Consider the following 17,670-nt stretch of genomic DNA (forward strand, 5'->3'; position numbering starts at 1 on the left):
TTCACATTCCTCAATCTTTCCTCTCTTGTCAATTCACCATTTTTTCCTCCTCTACTTCTCCTGTCTATTGCTCTCTTGTGCGACAGCTCCTAAACCTGCCTCTGCAGCTTCAACAAGGCCCACCACTGCACTGAAGACAGATAAGCCCCCTGTTTCTAAGCCCAGGTAGGTTTGCCATTAAATAAATCCATTCTTAACCCTTCATAGGGCACTCATTTAACTCATTGACTGCCATTGACTGTGCTAGATGTCCAATCCATTCTTACTGGGAGGGGGCGAATGAATAAATCCAGTCAAACTGGATTGGACGTCTAACGCCATAAATGGCACTTAAAACATGAGAATTTGCATCTAGTTCTCCCAGTTTAGATCAATTATCGTTGTCAATAGTGTATCAGACAATTTTCCCAAGATTTGCATAAAACTGCAGTGTTTCCCACTAATGGACGAGACTGTGGCGGCCCGCCACAGTCTCGTTTGGGCCCGCCACAGTCTCGTTTGCGCCCCCCCCCCCCCCCCCCCGAAAAAAAAAAAGATACTAATCAGATGCGTCAGTCAGCCGATTACACAGCTGTAGCCCACTCCACTCTACTACCCGCGCGAGCGAGAGCAGCATTTTAGAGCAGTATTTTATTTATTTATTTATTTATTTAAGAGACGCAAGGGGAACGAGTAGGAAGAATGGGAGAACGAGCGAGATAGCGAGAGATAGCGGTCGCATGTCGTAGCAGCCCGCTGTTATTTTGTTATTGTTTCTCTTTATTATTGTTACCACAATCGAGTGGTTAAGCAAATACAGACTTCTCTCCTTCTTCCCCATATCCGGGGCATTACAATAGTTTCGATCGGACTTTTCGGCGAAAGTGAGCGGTGGACGGAAAGAAAACTTTGATTGAACTTGCGCGGAGAGGCGGGGCCCAAAATAAAGCCTTGCTCTATTTTCAGAGCGTTGGTCACAGTAAAGTATTTATTAGTTCAAGCAGAGTAAAATGATACATATTCACGGTGCAAGAACGTCGTTTCCGTGTCCATCGATTGGTAAGAAAAGGCTGTTTGTACGAGTGACGTGTGGGCGCTCCCGTCGGGGGGACATTTCGCGTGGAGTGGCTATTTTTCGGCACAACACCGACGCGCCAACTTCAGACAATTATGGCTGACGAAATGCGCCCCCCCCCCCCCCCCCACACACACAATTTCGCGAGCTCTGGGACACTCGAAAAATGACTCTCTTACCTCTCCTTGCTAAGTTAATGGTACCTCGATGTGCGTTTGTGTGGAAATTTAGTTAACGAACAACGTGGAAAAAACTATTCACCTTCTCACCGAATCAAGAAAAACTCTTTACACGGCCATTAGAATTCCCCCTGTCCTGTAAATGGGTCAGTTGACAGAAGGACTGTTATTGTTGTGGTAATGTAGTACTTATGAGGGTCAAATAAAAAGAAAAAAGGAGGGCTACGACGGCGGTCTGAAACCCGCGGCTCTTGGGCCGCATGCGGCTCTTTAGTGCTGCTTCGGAGCTTTTTTTTTTTTTTTTTTTTTAAATGGAAAAAGATGGGGGAGGGAAATATATTTTTTGTTTTAATAGGATTCCTAGGAGGACAAACATGATACAAACATTCTTTCAATTCATTAATATTGTAATGAAGTTAAACTTGTGGTGTCATCGTACAACAGAGTAGTCACATGGTGCGCTATAGGATCCACTGCAGGGAAAATAAACATTTAATCATGAAGGCTAATTATGTATTTCTAGCCAACTTAGTCATTTTTATAGTAGGCTAATATTGCTAGTATTGATAATTATAAGGCTTGTACAAGGCTTTTAATTTTTTGCTGCTCCAGACATACTGTATCAGTTTTTCTTAGTTTTTTTTTTGGGGGGGGGGGGTCAAATATGGCTCTTTTCAACAGTTTGCCAACCCTGAGTCACTACGAGATGTAAGTCGTACTATTGCTACGAGAAAAAAAGTCGCATTATTACATAGGGTAACGTAGCTGTACTCAGCAACGCATTTTACATACATGTACCGTAGCTGAGAGCTATAACATTAGCCTAGCTAATGAAATATTTCAAATATATCGTTGTTATGGTTCTTCTTGGGGGGAAAAAATAATGAAAAAAAAAAAAAAATCGCCGTGGCATGACATGGTGTGGCTGTCCGACTCCGATGCAGCCCACCACCACAGTTTCAAAAAATCCTATGGTCAGAGACCCTCCCACCACAGTCTCCTAAAATCCTGTGGGAAACACTGAACTGTATGCATTTTATGCATAAACGTTTCTTATTTACAAACCAAGTGGCAGTTGATCCCACAAAGGTCCTCTTTTTTGTTAAACAAATACAGCCTGGAGGGATAAGGGACAGTGATACCCCATGAAGAGGCAGGCTGTGGCTAAGTAGGCCAACAACCACCTGATGTCAAAACAAGCCTTAGAGAAATGCCTTGAAGGCTTTCACAAAACCATTTTACGTATTTGTGTGAGTAGAAGCATTGTTCAGTCAGAAAAATGCCCCAAACAACGTATGTTATTTGATATTACAACATTTTTTCCAAGTAAGTTGAATTATCCTAAACAAATCAAGTTGATTGTGAAACACACTGGCTACAAACCACAGTTTGAAAGCAGCATGTGCCCTCTGTGGTCCTCCTTCTTTTACCTGCCACAAGTAGCAGTTGGATTGTGGAGATTACGCTCAGATTAGAGCTTTATTCAGTGGTTGATGGGTAAACAGATCATTATAAATCTTGTACAAGGGCATGCTGGTCATTGCTTCTATAGCATAACTTTCACTGTTGTATTTTCATTCATTTACTCAACTATCAAACCTTTCCTTACTTTTTTTTTTCAGTTTTTCCTGTAGTGGATCAGTCAAAAAAGCAAATTATAAAGTAAAGTTAGGTGCATCTAATTATACTTTACCAAAAGAAAGAAAAAATACAAAGCAAGTCTTGTAATTTCTCAGAAAGGTAATTACACAGGATGCCTTTTATCATATTAACTCTTTCTGGACACCATTGACCGTGATAGATGTCCAATCTATTTGAACTAGGAGGAGATAGTCATTCGCTGCCCCCTCCCACTTCAAATGGATTGGACGTCTACTAGTGACAAACTCATTATACAGCAGAACAAAAGAGCTACATGATTGGATGACTATCATGGTCAATGGCGTTGAAAGAGTTAAAGATGCAGCATACAAATTATCCTAATCTGAGAACCATGGATGCACCCTTTGGAGCTGGCGCTAAGTGTGCGTGCGTGTCAGTATTCCTGCATGTGATGTGCTTTGACAAGGACATACATTTCTCCTATAATTATATTTTGCCCTTTTCCTACCTTGCTCAAATCCTTAATTCAAGCCTGCTATTACCAGAGCTTGAGCGCGCTTGACAGCCGCATTAATTGCCTCGCCAAACTTCTGCCTTCGGAGTCGTCACTCACGCACTTGTCCGTTTCTTTTTTCCTGCGTAACACTGATGCTCACTTGAATTGTAAAGAAAGCTACAGCTGAATGGCAAATGCAAGTCACTAAGTGACATTAGCCTGACATTGTTAATTTATTTGAGATTAGTGCCAGAGAGGTTTTTTTTTTGTTTGTTTGTTTTTCTTGATGGAAGTAGGGCAAGGCCTAACCGGCAATTTGAGTTTTTTTAAGTTGTTGTTTTTTGCCAAAAAGGAAATCTAGCTACAAGCTATTCAATTTAAATCATAAAAAGACCTGGCCATTTTATGTCATGTCGGCCACAATATATCAAAATGGATTGGATGTCTCATGCCGTCAATGGCAGCCAGTGAGTTCAATAAGTGCGCTTTTTGTTTTCGCCAAAAAGGAAATCTAGTTACCAATTATTTAATATATATTCTATGAGAAAAGAGTTTGTTTCTCTGTGACTTTTTGCTTTGTATTTAGGGGCTGACAGCACAAATACAGGGAGAGAAAAGACCTTTTTAAGATATATATGATATATATATAATATATATATATATATATATATAATATATCAAAATGGATTGGATTGAAATGGTCTGTCAATGGCAGTCAATGAGTTTTAATGAGTGCCCTGTATGGTTAAGCTTGTTTTGTGCTTTGTTCTTTAAAAAATAGGGGGTGGGAAAAATGGAAAATCTAATGCAGCTCATGCCTTCATAGTAAGACCAGCATGCCTTTAGAGAGCATATGCCCAATTTTCTCACGAATGCCTGCTTTCCCTCAGGATGCTGCACAGTGAGGTGTAATGAAAATGGTTGTACAGTATAAGAGCTACATACACTGCTCAACGCGTTGTGTCCTAGCTGTTGTGCTTGGTGTACTGAGAGATGATAGAGAAACACACTGTGTGTTTGGCTGAGAAACTACATTTTAGTGCATTAAGAGATGCAAAAAAAGACATTGCATTTGCCTGAATTTAACATTCAAAATTTTGGCCATCAGGCAACATTTTAATCCTGCTTTTATTTGCCTGCAGTCCACTCACCCGTCCATGGTCTCGTTAGTAATGGTCTTTTTCTCATTGATGGTCCCTCTGGGAGACTAAATTATTGCAGCGGATTCAATTCAACCCTCCTTGTGATCTAACAAATTGCTGCTGATGTAACGGTCTGACAGTAAATGTGTGTGGTCGTCAGGTTTCTTGCCCCAGACACTGTTGCAGTGGCTGTAAATCTTTTGGCCTTGCCTGGGTGTGGCCAATGACTTTGCAATGCAGTCTTTCATTGCTGTGATTTTATAGCGGTGGAACCGCAGACCTTATTTGCAAATGGCCATAGTGGTAACCAGTGGGGTAATTGGAAAGCGGGACTGAAGTCAATGAAGCATTGTGTCTTGCTAGTTGGAATGTAAAACAAAGTTTTGACTAGTGACCTGTATATGATTTTTTCCCTTACTACTAGGTCAACAGTATTCATAAGTAGGGATGTAAATATATGTTTTCTGCTTCATACTCGTACAGCCTCACAGACTCTCACCCTCCCTCTTGCTAAGCAGTGCGGCCAAACTGTCCAGCTTGCATTTGGTACTTAAAGTTATCGATGATTGACAGTTTTGTAGCTTTGATATTGCCAGTGAAGCTTGGTAGCTCTACGATCGAAGGCACAAATGTGTCAGTCATCAATAAACTTGCATAAGTGTGCTGTGGCAACTGATTTTGTAAGTGAGAGGCTGTTCTCAGCAATTTTGAGGGCAGTAAAAAGCATGAAAACAGAGAACACAAATGGAAAGGATGCTTCCATGTTGCTCTGCATTGTTTACTTCCTTGAACTGAATGAATTCGGTCTCACTTTTGTCGACGCGCATCTTAGCGTGGTGACGTCACGTAAACTTACGCACGGCTGAGGAGGGGCGGGGGTGGGGGTGGGGGTTAGACGGGTGAAAAAAAAAAAAGACACAGCTTTTTTTGTCAATGGGAAAGGTGCCAAATGCCAATTGCTAGTGGGTTGCATCGGCTTGGAAAAAACGCGCGTTGACCCACTAATTTCAGTGGGAAAGGGGCAATACCGTTGTAAAAAAAACCAAAAGTAACCAACCTTTATAATGAATCATCTTTATGAATAAGTGCTGGAAAAATCATCTTTATGAATAAGTGCTGGAAAAAAAGGAAACGCAACCAGTGTTGTCGTGTTGTCCAAAATGCAACATAACATTGATACAATTTGGGGTTAATCAGTATTTTGTACTGTGACTATTTCCTAAATGGGTTTTTTAAATGCTTGAGAATAAATGTCCACGTTCTCCATAATAATAGATGATGTTGTAACTTGTTGGTCTTGATGATGAATTCATTTGATTAATTATTTTGTAGTTTTTGCACATGATTCAAAGAATAATCCATTTGGGTTTTTTGTTGTTCTTATTTTTGCCAAAAAAAGGAAAACTAGCAGCCAGTTTTCAATAGCTTATTCCATGAGAAAGAGTTATTTTCCTTCTGAATTTATTACTTTGTATTTGGCTGCTGACACCACAAATAGCAGGAGAGAAAGATATTTAAGACAGAACCTTTCAAACCTTTGTAGGGCAAGTGACAATTTTTGGTAAAAGGAAAAAACGGTAATCCCATTCAAAACTAGCGTCCACACAGGCTTCTTAAAAGAGAAACATAAACATTTTAGATTTGTAAGGCTGCATATTAGGAAATCTCCAATTTTGGGGGGAAGATTCTTGTTTTTGTCAGACCACGAAGAACTCTTTGAACTGAACCCCTTCATGAGATTGTCTCAGGCCTACCAGCTCTGACGGATTAGTTTAGCTTTGCGACTTACTAAGTGTTGTTGGGCCAACAAGAGGACAACACACAGTATGAACAACACTTAAATGGCATCTTGTTTAATCATTCTGTTATGTTGACCAACCTTGTATGCAAGCTGTTTTCCCCAACTGTTTGTGCTACTTTTGTGGCATCAATTGCATATGGGCTTATTTGTGCCCTCCATTTTTCCACCAAACAGCCCTCTTGTTGTTTTCTTTGTCCTCCAAAGCCGATAACGATGGCGCTAAACTTCCAATGTTTACTATTGTAGCAGTTTTGTGACCGAGTTTAGCCAGTAGTTACCATTGTCTTGTTAGGCCGCCTGCAGAGAAATGGAAGCTGAGGGAAAACAACAGTCATGATCTCATTTGGAGATGAGGATCATTTAACAATAAAATCTCCCAACGTGCCCTCATTCGCATGGTTGCATCTTTCCCCATGTCTCAGCTGCAGGATTAAGATCCTGCCTTCATATTTCTGCTGCAAAAAATGATCATTGATTTATTTTAAATATCAGAGGTGTAAAAAGTACCAAAAAAATTTAGTCAAGTAAAAGTACTGTTTCATTGATGACATTTTACTTAAGCGAAAGTACTGGTGTAAAAAACTAATCAAAGTAGAATTAAAAAGCGGCTGATTTAAATTTACTGAAAGTTATTTAACTAACTTGTTTTTGTGTGCGCCTGGGGAAGTAAAACAACACCTTTTTGTAGAAAAAGTCACTTCAATAAAACAGCTGTACAAAATGTGGAAAACAAACAAAATAGCAGACACGATAGCAACTTCAGAATAGTAACAGTACTGTTCTCCTCACACCTCCCCAGCCCTGAAAAAATTGAGGGCTGTTCTCAATGTGATATAAATCACTTAATGTTAGCTATGCTAATTAGCAAAAGTTATTTCCCTGTAGCCATTGGATTTGTTTCCTCAATGCTACGTCTACACTAGGACATAATTTTCTCCCGGGTATTTCTCTGACTATTTTTATACCTGTCCGCACTACCTTTAAGGCCCCCCCGCTTCTGCAAGATACAGCTGCATTTGCGCAAACTAGCCATGCATAGAAAGGTGCAGCCTCATGTGTTATGTCATCGTCCGAGCGGTTTACCTCTGAACCGGAAACCATTGCTCGAGCGAGAGAGAAGGGAGGGCACGCTCTGCTTTTATGAGCAGTCGCCGATTTGTGCACCGATACTGACTGATCGGAGACTCAACGCACGAGATGAGCTATGTAATGGTCAACTCCGTGTAATCCGCGATGGGAGGACCACCAATGGCCACTGAATTGAAGCATATTATTCCGACGAACGTTTGAAGGTTCAAGAAAAATGTGTGAATGCATTATCAGCTCAACAAAGCTCGTTCATGTCAAACGAGCCGGCGGTACCACATTTAAAATTACAAGATAGTGGAGAAGCAGACGCACTCCTCGCCAGATATGACTCTGAGACATGTTCCTGACACATGTTCTACACTTTATAGGATAAACTGTAAATAACTGCTGTGGAAAAGAAAAGAGGAGCAAGATTGCCACGTCATGATCATTCGCCTCCATTGTTTACAATGCCATGTTGGCGCACTAAAAGTGGCGATGGCACACTCCATGACGTCACTTCCTTTGTATCCAATTGTGGTACGGAGACACTCGTCTATATGAAGCGGCAGGTAATATTAGCCGGCTAACTCCTCCATGCAAGAACTTACACGGATAGGAGGTACATTAATGAAGCCGACTTCCTGTATAGTCTAACTAATTACTCATTTAAGGCCTTAGTGGAGATTTAGCCTAACTCGTTGGTGGTTACAATCATTTGTGTTAAATCAATATTGTATTTGTAATACATTGACTTTTACGTTGACAATAGGTTCTTCTATGTGTTGCTATCTGGCACTTCACTTATCTGTACTTGCACGCAGATGCAAAAGTATCTTTTTTTTTTTATCTCCTCTTTCTCCCCACTTTCATTATTTTCTTTTTTTACTTTGTAGCAGAAGCATTTTAAAATGTAATTGAACCAAATAATTCAAAGTAAAATGACTGTTTTTTTAAAAAAAAAAGGACAAATTACGCAGGGAAAAAAAAATGAAAAATGATTTACAGTAAAGAGAGTAAATTTTAATTTGTTACTTTCCACCCCTGTTGAATATGATAAGATGATCTTCTGAAGGGATGGGTTTTCTCTGTCTGCCGCACTTTGTGTTTCCTTTGCTTTTGGGGACTACTGTGTCTGCATGTATACTTGGCTCCTTTTGATAGTGAATCCCATTATTCAAATCTTAAACTGGTTGGTGGTTAAGGGGAACAAATCAGTCCCAGCAGGCAGTCATGTTCTCACACAGCTATCCTTTTTCGGCTGCAATAATTGAGTACGTTTGTATTTGCAACAAAGCTAGCGTTATCATTCCTCCTCAGGCCAACTTCTGGCTTGCTTCTTGCTGTGTGGCTCAGTGGGCCAGTAGCAACTTACCACATGAGTCATCTAATTTTGCATCTCCAATGCCTTCCTATTTAACATTTACTTTAGTTTTACTGCGTAGTTGTGAAAATGAAGTTTAGTTTTTGTTTTTTCTTGGTCAAACCACAGCTGTTTTTCTTTGCTCACTAGCTGTGCTTTCAATTTCATGTTAGAGACAAGTGACCTTCTAATATGTCTTCTTTGTCATGATCACAGAAAGAATACAAAGCTTGAAATAATAAAATTATCAATGGGGCACTATGTTCCGATTTTGTTACAGTTGCCAAATATTGGGGAACATCTTGTAATAAAAAAAAAACAAAAAAACAAGAGACCCCAACAACTGAACAACTGTGCCCTAGTCTCTTAAATGTAACCGATTTTCAGTTGTCCTAAATGCCCCCTTTCATTCACAGAACAAGAGATGTATAAACTATGATATGACTCTTTTCATCCTTCTGTTGTGAATTTTAAATTACTTTGTCACTAGTAAAAGGTGCAGTCCATTTGAACTGGAACACTGCCAGTCCGAATGCCTGTCCGTTTATTACATCTGCCGAATTATCATTATCCTTTCTTCTTTTATTTTTTCAATTTATTATTTATCTTGCTCGTAACTTAATTGGAACTTTTGATTGGTTAGGAACAATTTCCAGAGAATGGCTCCAGCACATGATCAGAGGTACAGATGATGGATGGGTGGATGCTTTAAATTTAATAGGTCATTGCATCATTTTTTTTTTTTTGGTCACAACGATTTTGTGGGAATATCATCATAATAGTTTTGAAACACAACTTTGTACTTTTACCACATCCTTGCTTAGTCACTGCATGTTGATTTTGGGCTTATTTTCGTGTTACCAAAACAATGTTACGTCACTTTTTCCAGATTGTGTCCTTTGTGCAGTACTTGCTCATGCACCATGAGTGTGGTTTTAGTGTGTGTGAGGGAGAAGAAAATTATTTTTTTTTATCCTTTCACTATTAAAAATTAACATGGCCCCAGACATCTTCGCTTTCCCCGCTGTTCTCTTTCTGTCAGTGCTAACTCAATTCTTTATTTAGAAACTGGTTGTTAGTGTAGCATGTACCCTGAAGACTGCACACCAAAGCTTGTCAGGGTGACTGGATATAGGTTATTTTACTCAGACCTGACACACTCAGCTTCAGGGCTGGGCAGACAAGCCTAGCACGCAGGCCGATGCACACTGCCTCATGGGTTGTTTCGTCATGAGATAAGGACACTGTCCAGAAACCAAGGATAGGGTCAACCTCAGTTTAGATGCCCCTTTATCGTTCCACTTCCTGCTCAATTAATGGTTCCTCAGGGAAGACTAGAAAAACCAAACCAGGTAGGGAATGAGACAAGTGAGCTTATTTACTTCTTTCAGAGAGAGTAGTTTTGGAGTTAAGATCAATTTCCGTAAACTACTTATAAAAGGATTTGGGCTGTTGTCACATCTGTGTAGGGTAAGGTCAGTTTCCGGTCACCACTAAATCAACACTAATCTAATCAACCCAATTAAGAATAGTCTGTCTTCCGCTTACGAGGGAGAAGGTGTTACATGTATTGCTTGTTTTGGCATTGGGGTTTTGCTTGTGTTTAAACTATTTGTTCAGTTCAGTTCGGTGCTTTCATTTAACCTGCTTTAACACCTGCTGACTAGGCATGTGCCGGTTACCGGTTTCACGGTTTACCGTGGTGTGAAAACGTCGCGGTTTCAAAACCACTAAAATTTTCCGTCAGACCGTAGTACGGTATTCGCTATTTTTCTTGTGTCAAAAATGCAGCCAGAAGCGGCTTGGCGCAGCAGCGCTCACCCCCTCCCGTTTGTTGTTGTGTGTGAAAGTGACGCTATCGTCTAGCCAGCCAGCTAACCCAAAAACAAATACTCCAAATATAAGGCGTACTGTAGTTCAATTTATTGAGCTCTCAAATCGTGGTAAGTGTAATATACAAAATGAATACATTTAAAATGTTGTACAATTAGATTTTTCCATGTGAGTAGCTTCAACAGATTAGCACCATGGAAAAAGTTCGCCAAAAACAAAAAATTCAATATAAAAACTAACTAAAAGCTTACAAAGATTATTGTTAGCCTAGGCTTACCTGGGAGAGTGACTTCGTTGAGTGTGACAGCCGCAGAGTGAGAAAACAAGCTTGAGTCGCTTGAATGAAGGGGAAAAGTGATAGCGTCAAAGATCGCTAATTGCGAAAGATGATCTTGCCCTAAGCACAAATCCACGTTCGCTGGATCAAGGAGAGGTCTCACTCCCAATGTTTATTTTATTTTTTAGTTGAAACCTTTCCACAACAATATTGACATTTTAACTAACTTATACATTTTTAAGTAACTTATGAATTCTTTATGTTCTTTTTAACACAAAGGCATGACATCATGTAGACTAGAGTTGACACAGTGGCTGAAAATGGCGAAACTTCACTTAAGCTTTTCCACCCTCAAAAAAAAAAAAAGTCATGCAGTATAAATTTCAAAAAAAATTTATTCAGAAGTGTTTTTACTTTTTTATATAAATTATTTTGTTCTTGCTCTAATCTTGAGCAACTTGAGCTGTGGCTGTGAGTATAGTCTATAAGTTATATTTAGTTTAATTTTATTTAAAATATTTTTTTATTGATTACTTATTTTAACAATATATTCATGTTCCAATTTGCAGCTATGGTCTGAAAAAAAAAAATCCTGTACAATGGAATTTTTTTTTTTTTTTTAACCCATACATCTCAAAATTTTTTGGAGCTATAATTGCAATACCGTGATACCGTGAAACCGCGGTATTTTTGCTCACGGTTATCGTACCGTCAAAATATCATACCGGCACATGCCTACTGCTGACACAGGGTCAAAGATTTGAAAATTGAGAGCTTGCCCAGTCAGAAATGATTTTCATAACTGTTATGCTACTTACATATTTAACTTTGGTCCCCTTTGTGTTAGACCCACAACTGGCACAACAGCATCCCGTCCCACCACCGCCTCCACGCGACCACCCTCAACCATCTCAACCAAGAGCCCCGCAGCCACACCTAAACCTGCCACCCCAAAAACCTCTTCTACCACTGCCAACAATGCAGCATCCAAATCAGCCTCATCTACTCCCTCTGGTGTCAAAACCCCAGCATCACAGACTTCAAGAAACACAACCCCAGCAAAAAAAGGTACATGTTGTACTCAAATACAGTTTGTATTCAGCCAATTCAAACCCTAGTAAAATGGTAAATAGGCTTACATTATAGTGACTTTTCTACCTTCAAGGCACTCAAGGTGCTTTGACACTATATGCTCATTTATGTACTGATGACGCAGCTTCAGGAGCAACATGTTTGTGTGCTTTAGTATTGACACTTTTTTGTTGTGTTATTTTCATTATGTGGTTTTTAATAATGCTACTTTTGTCTTACCCCCTAGATGTTACCAAATCTACTACTTTAGCATCCAAAAAGGCTGCAGACTCTCCACTTAGCCGGCCATCTGCAACATTGAAATCAACAAAATCTGAGACACCTAAACCAGCTTCAAAATCAGACAGTATCACCAAAAAATCAGCTGCAGTTAAAGTTTCAGACACAAAGACACCAAGCCGTTCCAAAACACAAGAGAACAAGTCCACACCTTCTAAGGATGCTTCTAAGACGCCCGCTTCTAAAACGGTGGCAACCAAGAATGCTAGCGCTAAGAAAACTGTGGGCAGCAGCACACCAACGCCTGTGAAAAGGGGACCCAAAGCAGAAGCAGCTGCTGAAACTGGTATGGAAATTGCTGCTGCTGTAGCTGCTGCTGCAGCAATTGCTAGTGCAGCAGCAACCATTGTAGGATCGGATGAGCCACTACCTTCGACAGAAGTAGTTTTGGAATCTCTGGGAGACACAGCCGAACAAATGACTAATCAGAGTCCATCAGCCTTTCCAATATTAGGAATGAATTCAAAACCCACTGAAGTACCATCACCAGAAGAAGTAAATGAACTAACACGAGAAATTCAAAAGGAAACCACACCAGAACCAAAGGAAGAACTCACAACTGAACCTATATGTGAAACTACACCAGAACCGATGAGAGAATTAACACCAGAGCCCATACGACAACCAACACCAGAATATATCAGAGAAATTACACCCGAGTTTATGCGGGACTCTACACCAGAGCCTGTCAGAGAACAAACACCAGAGCCAGTACCACAACCAACATCAGAATCCATTCGAGAACCTACCCCAGAGTTAGAAGAGAAACCAGAACTCCAAAAAGAACAGACACCAGAATTTCTCAGAGAATCAATACCAGAACGTGAATGCGAAATCACAACACAGCACCCACGAGAGGGCACCCCAGAACCCATGCAAGATTTAAGTCCAGAACCACTGCGAGAGCTCACACCAGAACCCATTCAAGATTCAAGTCCAGAACCCCTTCGAGAGTTTACACCAGAACCCATACGTGATTCAAGTCCAGAACCCCTAAGAGAGCTCACACCAGAACTTGTACAAGATTCAAGTCCAGATGCGCAGCAAGACCTCACACCAGAACCCTTGCGAGAACCAACACCAGAAGCACTACGAAATCTCACACCAGAACCTGTCCAAGAACCCTATCATGAACCCCTACTTGAAACAAAGCATCAGCCACAGCGAGATTTGACACCAGAGCCCGTAGAAGAACAAAATCTGAGTTATGCACACAAAATGTCTTCTGAGGTCTCAGATGAAACATTCGCTCAGTCCACAGAGGAGCCACACCTGGGAGCTGGATTAATCCATGAACCAGCCTACAATTTCAAAATGGCAGCACAAAATGACCCTTTCAAATTTGATCATTCTGCGAGTGAGTCAGTTCCCTCACTCGGTACTACAGTGATGTCTCCTCCCTGTTCCCCAACAGGTCCTATTTCTCCTGTCAGAGAATCCCAGAATTCCTGGAACAGCAATCAGACCTTCGGGCAATGTGACACTGATCCCCAGGCATCTCACAGCTTGGTGAATTTCCCAACAGAGGAGGGTAATGAACAGCCTGAGGAATGGGAGACAAGGGGAAATGAAGAGGACTCAGAAGAAGACGAAAAAGAGAATCTGATGACTTCAGCTCCTCCTCCCAGAGATACCTTCAACATGATGGCACAGCCTCAGTTGTTTGGTGCCTCAACCACAGAGGATTTTACTTCCCGGGATATACTTTCACCTCATGAAAAGGAAGTAGCAGTGGAGAAGGCCGATGAAGAAATAAATGAAGATGAGGATGAAGATGAAGAAGATGAGGAACAGAGGAGATTGGGCCATCAACTGTCCTCCATGATCACTGATATGAGTACATCTCAGCCTTCTGAGGAGTTCCAAACTAGACCTTCAGCTTTTGGTGGCTCTACTGGTTGGCACTGTGATGATCTGCTGTCAGGAATGGACTCTGAGGACGTTAGCAGCTGCACCAGCAGCAGACAGCAGGGCATTTCTGACTTAAGCAGCACCCAACACACCGCAATATTGGAAGGTACTCAGAGCTCAGATGCCCTGATTGACTCAAGCCTCCGTGGTTCTGAAGGTGATGGTAACTTTATGGGCTCTCCTAATGTGGAAACCTTAGCCAATGAGGAAGATGATGAAGAGGATGAACGTGTGGATGAAATGGATTTAAGTTCAGAGAGAGCAGAGGAGCATCATAAAGTGTTTGAGCAGCAAGAAGGAGATGAGGACGAAGAGGATGAAGATGTAGAAATGCACAGTGAGGGAGTAACAGAAAGCTGTGAGAATGCAGAAGAAGATGACTTTAATGAGGAGGGACATTTAGACAACCTTAATCGCGCAGATCCCCCTCTTTGTGTGCCTCCCACCACTTGCTGGGGTCAGACGAACCCCTTTTGTGAGACTTGGGCTCAACCTCAGCCCGCCTCACTTCTCTCTGTCTCCTCCCCCAGCCCTGTCTCCGATCATGGTGCAGGAGAGTCTGAGAGTCCCACGCAGTCCCCTGCCCAGACTGGGTTGGATTGCAGTTCCCCTTTCTTCGCTCCTCTCGCTCCTCTGTCAGGGAAAGACTCTAATCAGCAGCAGTCATTCTATGAGATGGACACCTCCCTCCCTGAGGATACGCAGAAGATGCTTGCTCCTGCAGCTGTAGGCGTGTCCCAGTCCAGCGCTCCGAGTGTTACAGCTCAGGCTGCCCGCAGTGGCAGCGAAACAAGCACCCCAGAAGAACTACGTGACTATGACAGCAGCTCAGGCGTGGAATCCCGCTCTGACAAACAGCATACACCGGTTCCTGCTTCAGTCCACACTGATATGGAGCAGGATCTAGGTATTCACTTGGAAAAAGGCGATGGAGAGGAGGAAGAGGCTGAGACGCTCCCAGCTGATGAGGTCCTTGGAACAGGACCCCCAACAGCTCCAGCATCTGCCCCATCTTCTCCGACCACCTCTGTAGATGAGGCTAGTGACACTGAGGGTGAGATGCAGATAAATGACCCTGATGCACCAGTGATTGATGAAAGTGCTGCATTTGAAAGTCCTACTCTGACATGCAATTTGGCTGCTCTTGATGAAAATGAGGAGGCGGGAGAAACACCAGCTGGCGAGGGTGAAGAGGACGGAGGTGGGACCACTCCTCAGTCGGCCAATTCTGTAGCATCATACGGCTTTGACTGCACCACATCCAACTCTAATGCCCACTCAATGGCTGAGAGCTGCGGAAAGAGCCCAGGGATCTTCTCCTTGGAAAATGAGGAGCATCTTCCTGAGGAGGCCAAGGACCCGTCACTCATTAAGGAACTCACCCTCCCATCTGCTGCTGCTGCTGCTGACCTGCTGGGCCAACCTGTGGACCTGATGCCATTGAGTTTTCCAGAAGATAAACAGCACCGTTTAGATGACCACCACTACATGGTTGGGGGTGAGATTACAGAGCAGCACCAAGAGGAAGTGGATCCGTTGGAGGCTAGTCACAACCTTGAGCCTCTGGAATCTGCAAATACCGATGACAGCCAGCCGTCTTACTACTCTACCATATGTGATAAGACTGATTACCTGGAAGGTAATGTATAAGACCCTCACAAGTAACCCTGGAATGCACCTTTTCCCTGCAACCCTCTCCCTTTACCTAGTGTTAGTCTTCTCTCAAGTCGGGATAGTTTGCTTAGAAAACAAAAAGGAGAGCAAGATTTTAGGAAATTATTAAAAATAAATGATCCAAGGAGATGAAAATGTTTACTGTAGCGATTTTTAAATGAAGACTCCTTCTTCATACTGTTATGACCCTGGTTTTGAGTCTACGGCTTAAACTTATCCAATGTACAATAACGAAGACCATTTTCTAGTAGAATGTTCTTTTGAAGTCACATTGCGTATTCGGTGAAGGGTATTGACTGATTGGTCCAATGTGACTGAACTTTTAAAATAAAGAAAAACAACAAAAACGGATGGAACAAAGTGGACTGTATTTATCCTACTGTTTTTACCAATCAAATGTCAATGTTTTTTTTTTTGTATTTGGTTTTATTATTTTTATTTTTTGTTTCCGTCAATCCCCAACCTCCCTATTTTGTGTATGTACACTCAACGTCCAGCAGCACCATAGTGATAGTTATCTGCTCTTAAAAAGTTTTTTTGTTGTTGCAAGATTTTTCTCTGCCCATTTAAAGGCTTGGTAACACTTCTGCTACGCCCGTACAAATGTGTCAAGGTAGGTCTGGGAGTCTTAGATTGTCGTTGGTCAAGGTAAAGTTTTTAACATGTCAGGTTCTGTTGTTTGCATAGATTGCTATCGTGTATAACATGCAGCTCTTTTTCTGGCTTTTGGTTTAAAATTGCTAAACTACATATTGCAGTTGTCACCTCCGTTGTTTCGCTGAAGAGACTAACTCGTCTATTCTTTGTGATTAGACCATGAATCATTTCTATCGCAACTTTACACATATAGTGGACGTTTGGTTAACTCAACAATATATTGCATGTTTAACTAGCAAAAAGACTGTGTACAACCTGATAAAGTTCAAGGGATTCTGCTCTAGATATAAGTATTCATAAATTAATGGTTCATGCTAGGCTGTCTTTCAAAATTCCATTAAAACTTCATTGCAAGGCATTGTTCCTGTTTCTTATTTTTCCTCTCTGTCTTCCAGCAAATTACTACCCTTGTGTTTCATTCACTGTGTAATTGTTTGTCGACACATGCATTTTCCCATGGCACCGCCTGTTCCTCTCCATGGGAATAACAAGTGAACAGGAAGTGATGCAAAATGGAATTTTGTCAAATTGAAGATCCCGGCAGTTATCCCAATGCCGTCCAGCATGCTCATGCTTTAATGACTTGACCAGTCAATATCACATCCAGACTTCATCTTTGGTGGGTTGCTCTCACTCATTAGGTGCTTTGCGGAGCTCTCAAAACACTTTCAGCGCATGTCAAATTTTCAGGCTTACTGAATTTTGTTGAGGGAGTTATGTCGGTTTAAAAAACAAAACAGTGCATGTATCCCCAAAAATATTCGGGCACCAACATTACACTACATTTCATAGTTTGGCAAAAAAAAACAACAAACATTCCTCCTCCACTTTTTGAAGATCCTAACTCCATGAAAAATGGTCTCTTAACTGCTTGATTGCCCTCAGTGGATAGACAAATAATTAAAACCACCAAACAAGCAAAGTAGTAAAAACTATTTGTACACTGCAAAAACAGAACAAGGCTTTGTTAAATGACAAATAAAGACAGCCGAGTAAAATCCAAAATCTCCACAGGGTATTTTCCTCTGCAAAAACAGGAATCACATCTTAATCTTCTTGTGCTGTGTTGGCTACATAAATAGAAAAAATCTGGAATTTTCCCTCCTTGCACAAGCCACATGGGTGCCTTTGAACATTGAACTCCTCATGTCCCCCTTTTTTGTAACTTGCCCACTCCTATCCTGACACCTTTTAAAAACATATAGCATGTGTACTATAACGTTACTTTTTCCGATCAAGCCC

At 41.3% G+C, this 17,670-nt stretch overlaps 1 protein-coding gene across 3 annotated transcripts in view; it reads left to right on the forward strand.

Annotated features, from left to right (window-relative positions):
- The window catches only part of prr36b (proline rich 36b), a 41,613-nt gene that overhangs the window by 20,614 nt on the left and 3,329 nt on the right, over window positions 1–17,670 (forward strand). For 2 of the 3 annotated variants that reach the window (XM_057861646.1, XM_057861647.1), the window contains exons 3-5: window positions 87–165; window positions 11,663–11,883; window positions 12,134–15,736. In XM_057861646.1, the coding sequence (XP_057717629.1) occupies window positions 87–165; window positions 11,663–11,883; window positions 12,134–15,736 (3,903 nt within the window). Of the gene's footprint in view, window positions 1–86; window positions 166–11,662; window positions 11,884–12,133; window positions 16,787–17,670 lie in introns of those variants that run through there. The other variant, XM_057861649.1, reaches the window with a different exon arrangement.

Source organism: Corythoichthys intestinalis, chromosome 16 (assembly GCF_030265065.1).
Source record: "Corythoichthys intestinalis isolate RoL2023-P3 chromosome 16, ASM3026506v1, whole genome shotgun sequence".
NCBI classification, from domain to species: Eukaryota; Metazoa; Chordata; class Actinopteri; order Syngnathiformes; family Syngnathidae; genus Corythoichthys; species Corythoichthys intestinalis.